Source organism: Cricetulus griseus, chromosome 10 (assembly GCF_003668045.3).
Source record: "Cricetulus griseus strain 17A/GY chromosome 10, alternate assembly CriGri-PICRH-1.0, whole genome shotgun sequence".
In the NCBI taxonomy this organism is placed as follows: Eukaryota; Metazoa; Chordata; class Mammalia; order Rodentia; family Cricetidae; genus Cricetulus; species Cricetulus griseus.
The window spans coordinates 31,904,680-31,912,766 of record NC_048603.1 but is presented as its reverse complement, the minus strand read 5'-3'; the positions used below and the strand labels follow the sequence as shown (position 1 = coordinate 31,912,766).

Here is an 8,087-nt window from a genome sequence, read left to right as displayed (position 1 = left end):
CCGGAGCCCTTTCGTTACGAAACAGGGCCAAGGAGAGTGGCTTACCCAGAGCGTCGTTTCCCCGAGTCATCGGCGCGAAAAGCGCCCCGGGGACATCATTCCCGGCTGGATAGCGAGCCGGGCGGCGGGAAACCGGAAGTGCGCGCGGCGCGCGGCTCTTTGGAGCCCCAGAACTGGATGGAGTCTGGGCGCGAAGGACATGGATCGCTACTTGCTGCTCGTCACCTGGAGGGAAGGCACGCTTCCGTCGCCCGCAGGAGGGGACAGCGAACCCGGGACGGAGGCGGCGGCGTCCCCGGACTGCACCGAGAAGCAGCCTCGTAAGCTCCGGGCTGAGAAGAGGCGGGAAAGCGCGCGGGGAGCCCAGGGGATCGGAGTTTCTGAGGGGGTCCCCGGGGGTGGCAGGAGCGCGGGCCGGACGTCCGTCCCGGGACGCTGCCCTCCCTGAGGAAGTTTCCTCCGAGTTTCCAACAGTGTGGTCAGGAAGAAAGATAGGCTCACGTGTGGGTGGTGGATCCCAGTGCCCCAAGGGTTGGGCACACTGAGCTGGGGCATGACTAGAATTTCTGCCCTCTGGGCAGGTGTGTATTTAGGAAGTGTGTCTGTTCCACCTTGAAGAAAATGCAGAAAGACATAGATTCCACGGATCTCGGGTTACATTCTATGCAGGAGACACGCGGCACTTTTTCCTTTTTTTTTTTTTAAGATTTTATTTATTTATCATGCATACAGCATTCTGCTTCCATGCACACCAGAAGAGGGCACCAGATCTCCTAGCGGATGGTTGTGAGCCACCATGTGGTTGCTGGGAATTGAACTCAGGACCTCTGGAAGAGCAGTCAGTGCTCTTAACCTCTGAGCCATTCTCTCCGGCCCTTTTTCCTTTTTTTTTTTTTTTAAATTACAGATTTTTAAACGATTTTAGCTGCTTTTGATTACATTGCTTTTTGATGCCTCTGTCTAGTCTCGTTGCATTTTCCTCGTTTTGGTCAAGCAGATTTTTTTGTTTGTTTTTGAGGAAGAAATGTATATGGTTCATTTTGGCAGGAAGTCTTTGGTTTCTTGTTACTGACTAGCATGGACGAACCAGCAGCCTTGACTATTTTCTCTGCCTGCTGAAATTTAGTTCATCAGCACTTGAATAGAATCTTAGTCCACGCGTATTCTGTATCCAACATTCTGGCCTTCATTCAGGTCCTCTGATAGTGAAGTTGAAACAGGGCTAGATTCTGTTAACCCTTGAGCCCGCCGAGTAACATGACTGTGCTAGGCCCTTACTTTGGCAGACTTGACGGCATCCACTATTTATCACCTCTTGAAGAGAAGCATCAATGATTCCAGCCGGCCGGATGACGCTACATTTCCTGGTAAGTTATCACAGTATAGCAAAAACCCCTGCCCCCAATCTGGCCCAGCATTTTATTGGAAATCAGTTAGTTTGATAACTTAGAAGAAATACTTGTTGATTTTGCATAAGTCACAGGGATATGGAGGTGTCTTAAGAAAATACTCAGCAACGTTACCATTCCTTCCCACTAGTTGAATGTTGTAAGTTGCTACAAAAGTTACTGTGGACTCCCAACTTGAGTTTTGTTCTACCTCCCCCTCCCTTTAGGTATATGTAGCATAGGGTAGTGTGGCTTTGTAAAACGTTCTTGCCTTGAGTAAAGACTCATTATTAAAGCTCACACTCTGACTTTACCACTTATTTGTAGATTTTGTTTTTTCCTGTCCATTCTTACTGATTCTCTCTCTCTCTCTCCCTCTCTCCCTCCCTCCCTTCCTCCCTCCCTCTCTCCCTCTCTCACCTCTTTCTCTCTCTCCCCTCTTTCTCTTTCTGTCTCTCTCTGTGTGTCTGTCTCTCTCTCTCTTTCTCTCTCTCCTCTCTTTCTCTCTCTCTCTCTCTCTCTCTCTCTCTTCTCCTCTCTTCTCTCTCTCTCTCCCCTTTTTCTCTCTCTTCCCCCTCTTTCTCTCTCTGTCTCTGTCTCTGTCTCTCTCTCTCTCTCTCTCTCTCTCTCTCTCTCTGTTAGTTTGTTTTGTTCCAGACAGGGTTTCTCTGTGTAGCTTTGGAGCCTGCCTAGGAACTCGTTCTGTAGATCAACCTGGCCTCAAACTCACAAATATCCACTTACTTCTGCCTCCCCAGTGCTGGGATTAAAGGCATGCGCCACCACCGCTGCTACTGATTCTCTTAAGAGAAAAACAACTTTGTACTTGCTAAAGTTAGTCTTCTCCTCAGTTCTCAGTACTTTGACTTTTTGAAGTTATTTCACTTTTTATTTATTTATTTTTCTTTGTAAGAAATCTTTGCTCCCTTTAGCGCTATTGGTATTTTACAAATGCAGTTGTTTGCTTTGATCATTTTTTTTTTCTCTTGCTTCTTCTCCATCTGATATGAAAACAGATCAGATCCTAAAAGCTGAGGGAAATGTCTGTAGATGCCCCCACTTCGATAGCTGGTAGTCTCCTGAATCTATGATAATCCTCTCTTTTCCTTTTCTGATTAGAGAATCTCCATTCTCTCTGGGGCAGCGCTCACACTGAGGAATGCTTTCTTGTGTGAGCTGTACTAGTCTGTTGTCCAAATACTAATGGTACTAGTTTCTTAAGTTGGTAAAGGGTACATGGTGCTACTATTATAGCAGCAAAGATTTCCCCCCTTTGTGCTTTAAATGTATATGTAAAAGAGATCTTGGGAGCATTGTAGAGGTTCTCTTGAAAGTATTCATTCTGCTTGTATGGGCAGAGTTTCTTATAAGTCTTTCCTTTTGCATAGTAATGCAGAACTCTGCCTGTGACTGTGCAAGCTGAAGTCATTCGTGACCTTCCTAATCCAATAACCAATTAGATAATAGCTCTATCAAAGCTAATAAAAACTCTTGTTGGAGGCCATCAGGATGGCTCAGTGGGTAGAATACTCATGGGTTTACATCAGGAGACCATGAGGCAACAGAATTGAGATCCTTTGCTGTCCCTGTTCCATTGTTTTATTCCTTGGGCTGTCAATATTGTGAGATACTTCTCCATTAGTTTACTGTGAAAGATTTTGCTGGGATTATTTTCCTTGGAACAGACATCCTTACCCTTTTGTTTATCATAGTAACTGATCCAGAACTCTTTTTTGTTCGTTTGTTTTTGTTTTTTTGAGACAGATATTCTTTGTGTAGCTCTGGCTGTTGTGGAACTCACTCTCTAGACCAGACTGGCCTCGAACTCACAGAGATGCCCCTGCCTCTCTGCCTCCCTGAGTACTGGGATTAAAGGCCTGCACCACCACTGCCCAGCTAGAACTCTGTTTGTATAGATGTGAATAGCAATTTCAGCACTAGCCATTTGCTTTCTTGCTGTTCTTCATCTTTCTCACTAGCTACCTTTTCTAGTTATCCATCGAAAGATACTCCATGGGTTTCTTTACATCAGGAGACCAGAAGGCAACAGAATTGAGATCCTTTGCTGTCCCTGTATAAACTGAATAGTAGATGTTCGGTTGGCAAACTGGAAGTCGTAACACTGGAAGTCATCTTTTGTTTGGTAATGGTTTGTGTACTGAAAAACTAGGCTGGTATAAGTTGTGCAGATACCTTTGTAAATAGTCTTAGGACATTTGGACTTTTTTCCTCATCGTAGTTGGCAGCCTTTAAAAGATTTTAATTCAGGGAAGATGAGACCATCATCATCTTCTTTTCTTTCTTTGAACAGGCGTGGGTATGCGGTATACATGTCTATTTGCTTGTTCTCCTGTATATGTGACCTCGGGATCCCCCTACTGCACCTCGCAAGTGTTGGATTACAGGTGTGTGCCACACCTGCCTGGCTGCTTTTATGTGGGTTCTGGGGATCTGAGCTGCAGTCCTCACAGTTATATGGCATGTGAGCCACCTCCCCAGCCTCCAGATCTGCTTTTTTATTTCCCCCTTTTTGGTTCCTTTGTGTTTTTTTGTTTGTTTTTTGTTTTTTTAAATATTTATTTATTTATTATGTATACAGTATTCTGTCTGCATGTATGCCTACAGACCAGAAGAGGGCACCAAATTTCATTACAGTTGGTTATGAGCCACCATGTGGTTGCCGGGGATTGAACTCAGGGCCTTTGGAAGAGCAGGTAGTGCTCTTAACCGCTGAGCCGTCTCTCCAGCCCCAGATCTGCTTTTGAGGTACTGTAGTATAGTGGAGACATTAGAGAAAGTTATTGGAGTTATTGCAGAAGGCCAGCTGAGGGGGCAAAGGAGGCAGACAGCATGTAGGAGGTGGATAGATAGACCAGAAGGGAACAGAGGAAGAATACCTGACTTCATGTTGAGTTGGCCTAGTTTAGGAGAAAGGAGTCATAAATGACATGAGAAGTCTGACTGGGAGAAATGTGATGGTGACATTTACTAAGATGTTTAAAACATGTAGCTAGTTGTCTAGTAAGATATTGAAGTAAAATATTGTGTAAAAGTTGAATAGATATGTCTGTGGTTATCATACCATCCGCTTATAGATGGAAGCTTTGAGGACAATGAGGTTGTTTATAGATGACGGGAAGAGAAAGAATCCCAGGATTCAAAGAGCATCAATTTTAAGAGACCTTGAAGGGGGAGTCAGAATTAGTGAGACAGATCCAAGTGATTTAGGGGAAAGTAGTCATATGAGTCACCCTTGAATCTCTCTCTCTCTCTCTCTCTCTCTCTCTCTCTCTCTCTCTCATATAGTGAGAAATTAAATATCAACAACTTAGTAAAGAGTCAGCTATTGGTGAATTTGAATACAATTTCAGTGACATTCTAGAAACAAAAAATGCCCGGTGAGATGGCTGGGTGGTCATGGACAGGCTGCGTTTTCAGGGAGTTGGTGAAAGGGATGAAGCAGTTGATGAGCTCGTGAAGCTAAGGCTCCATCAGGAACCACCGCTCTGTGAAATATTACTCATGGTTTCTCTGTGGCGGGGGAGGAGGGGCTGGTTTCGAGTGCCTGGGCTGGATCATTTTGAGAGATAACTTTGTATTGGAAGGTAGTGCCTCTTGCATTTCAGCTGGAAGGAGGAAAGAAAGACCTAACAGGAAGGCAAGTAGAGTGGTCCATTTCCTGTAAGGACTTATTACTCAGTGGCTTCCCGTAAGGAAAAAAGTGCTCTGCGGAGCTCTCTGGAAGGACTTTGCCATTGGCGCTCCGCACCTGCCTGCCTGCCTGCCTGCCTGCCTGCCTGCCTGCCTGCCTGCCTGCCTGCCTGCCTGCCTGCCTGCCTGCCTCCCTCCCTCCCTCCCTCCCTCCCTCCCTCCCTCCCTCCCTCCCTCCTCCCTCCCTCCCAAAAGTTAGGCCTATGAATGCTTTACTTTCCCCCTCCTGGCCTTGAATCTGGTTCCTCTACATAGCTCTCAAATCCCTTTGGCCCCTATGAGTTGTGCTCCATGGTGACCTTTGAGGTGTTTGTTTGTTTGGTTTGGTTTTTTAGTGTTACATTTTTCAAATAGAGCATCTTCTGCGTGTGGCCAGGTAGAACCAAGCCTGCATGGCCTTTGTCAAGGAAATTGTTTTTATTTAGTAGCCAACTGGTTTTGTGTGGTCCAGCCATAACTCAGTAGTTGTATTTTTTTTTTAACACTATAGTAGTTTTAAATGATGATTAAGTAATGTGCATGTGGTATTATGATGAGTTAATGCATTTGTTCTTTAAACAGATTGAGAGATTAAATTTTTACCAGAGATTCAAAAAAGACACACACCTAAAAAAGTATAAAACTTGGGAAACTGGAGACTGTGTTTCAGAACTACATAATTCTCTAAATTAATTTGTTACGATGACTTTCTTATTGACTGTCTTTCTTCTAATAAGTGTGATTTTTTTTTTCAAGCTTGTTCGGTGGGTGGCACCCCTCATCCCAGGAAGTGGTTCTTTGCAGTGCAAGCAATATGCGGATTTTATCAGGTAATAGCTATTAGCAGGTGCCTTTCCTACTGGGAAGAGTTTCCCTAACCCACTTTGTTTAATGCCACCCTTTTGATTGGTTGGTTTTGTCACAGCTATTGGGAAATGCTATGAATGACTCCACGACTCCTCTTCTTACCACCATCTTGTGTTAGTTTTGTAGTTCTGATTGGCAAGAGATACATCTCGACACTGAAAAGGATAAAGTAGAAGATGTCCTTCAAGCAAACATAGAAGAATGTCAGAGGGCTGTTGAGTGTTTGGAAGAAGATGACAGTAATAGCAGGGAGTCCCTGTCCTTGGCTGAGTATGCTTCCATGCCTGTGCTACCTTTCAGATATTTAACATTAGCCAGTCGTTTTGAGACAGGACAGAAAAGATGGACTATTTTAGCAATTAAAGTCAGGGAATTTAATCAACTATAATAATATTTAATACTTCTGTTTGGGAAGATCCTAGGCAGTTTAGCCATGTTGTCTACTCAATGCCTGAAAATGTTGCCTGGGTTTGCATAGCTGTTAGTGTGCTGTTTGCACTGGCATAGCCATTTCCTGAAGCTGACTTCTGCCTGATACTGTGGTAGCCAGAATAGAGGAGTCACTTAATGCTAACGGCTAGCACTCAGACTGGAGCACATTGTTCTTTTGCTCTCTGTGGCTGACACGTGGGATTTTATTTTATTTTATTTTTTTCAATTTATATGCCTCGTCAACATTTCTGGTACTTTCTGTAATCCACAGAATTTCTGAGGAGTGTCAGTGTGACTGACTTCACTTGTAAGCTCCTTGACTCTTGTTAGAATGTGAAAGGCGATCCAAGCACTAAGTTGTGATAATCTCTTCCTTCCTAAGATGTTCCATTTCTGACGCTGTTAAGCCCTTTCGTCTTAGCTTTCATCATGTGATGGGAAAAGCTTTTGTTTTCAGTATTCATATAATATACCTGTAAGTTGTATGGGCTTTGAGAATTCCTTCTCCCTGATTTCAGATTGTATTATTCACTCTGTTAATGAAGGGCGTGTAGAAGAGGGAGGAACTGTGGAATTAGCAGGAGTTAGAAAAGGACTCTCCGGTTATATGAGGCAAAGCCGGGACTTAGCTCATTTGTTTACTTAGGTCCTTTGGTTACTCATTCATCAAGTATGGACGTTCTTTTAGGTACTTTCTAAGATGTCTCCATGGAGCCTTAATCAACTCCTGTTTTATCACTGAGAAAAACTATGTGGTAGTTTTACATGTGGCCTTATTTCCACAAGAGGGAGCCTGAAAACTATAGTTTAGCACAGGATGCTTTAAGGTTTTTGTCTTAAGACAATATCTCCTTACCCTGCATAATAAATTATTCTGAGAGCGAAATTTCACCATATGAATAAAATTCATAGGTCTTTTTAGGAATCTGAGCAAAATGTCATATTCTCAGAGAAGACGTAGAACTAACTTAGAGTAAAGCAGTGTCTTATTAAAACCTTCTGGCTTGCTTTGAAGACTAGGAACATGTTTGGTTTATTATTTATATTGACTATATAAATATAATTTAGGAGCTTGTTCCCATTATTATTGTTGGTTCTGTTTGGTTTTGGGGTGTGGGTAAGAGCTTGTCCTTGCAGGTTGACTGCTAGTTTTCACAAATAATAATTACATGACTTTAGGACACTTATTTAAAGGAGAAATACTAAAGTTAATGGTACATGGGTTTGTCAGCTGAGTCAAAAAAGGTAGTATGTCTACTGTATGGGACTGTGTGGCACACAGATCATTATTGCCTGTTTTGATTATATGATTTGTGTGTGTGTGTGTATGTGTGTGTTTATGCCATATGTTTGTATAGGATATTTTTATCTAAATCTATTTTTTTATTGTAGCCTATATGAAGAATCAGCAGAAAATTTGCATCAGTTATCAGACAAACTTCCTGCCCCTGGTAATACAATAACTGTTTGTCCTCATTTGTATTTTCTCATTTTTATGAATGAGTGTTGAATTCAGTGTATTCTGTAGAACATTAATCCTGTAAGTTCCAGGAAAAATAGATTTTTTTTTGACCTAGATAGTTTCGATAATATTCTTTTATGGTGCAGTTGGCACATACACCAACAAATGGCACATTGCACCGTAGAACAAAGCTCTTTCCTCAGCATTTTTTTTTATAGGAATCATTTTTTGTTCCTAAAATGGGAAGC

At 42.8% G+C, this 8,087-nt stretch overlaps 1 protein-coding gene across 3 annotated transcripts in view; it reads left to right on the top strand.

Annotated features, from left to right (window-relative positions):
* Positions 1-3: 3 nt before the first annotated feature.
* Positions 4-8,087, top strand: part of Mtbp (MDM2 binding protein) — a 74,014-nt gene continuing 65,930 nt past the window's right edge. For all 3 annotated transcript variants that reach the window (XM_035449696.1, XM_027431689.2, XM_027431688.2), the window contains exons 1-5: positions 4-320; positions 1,287-1,367; positions 5,835-5,908; positions 6,064-6,215; positions 7,770-7,828. In XM_035449696.1, the coding sequence (XP_035305587.1) occupies positions 200-320; positions 1,287-1,367; positions 5,835-5,908; positions 6,064-6,215; positions 7,770-7,828 (487 nt within the window). In that variant the 5' untranslated portion in view covers positions 4-199. The remainder of the gene's footprint in view (positions 321-1,286; positions 1,368-5,834; positions 5,909-6,063; positions 6,216-7,769; positions 7,829-8,087) is intronic.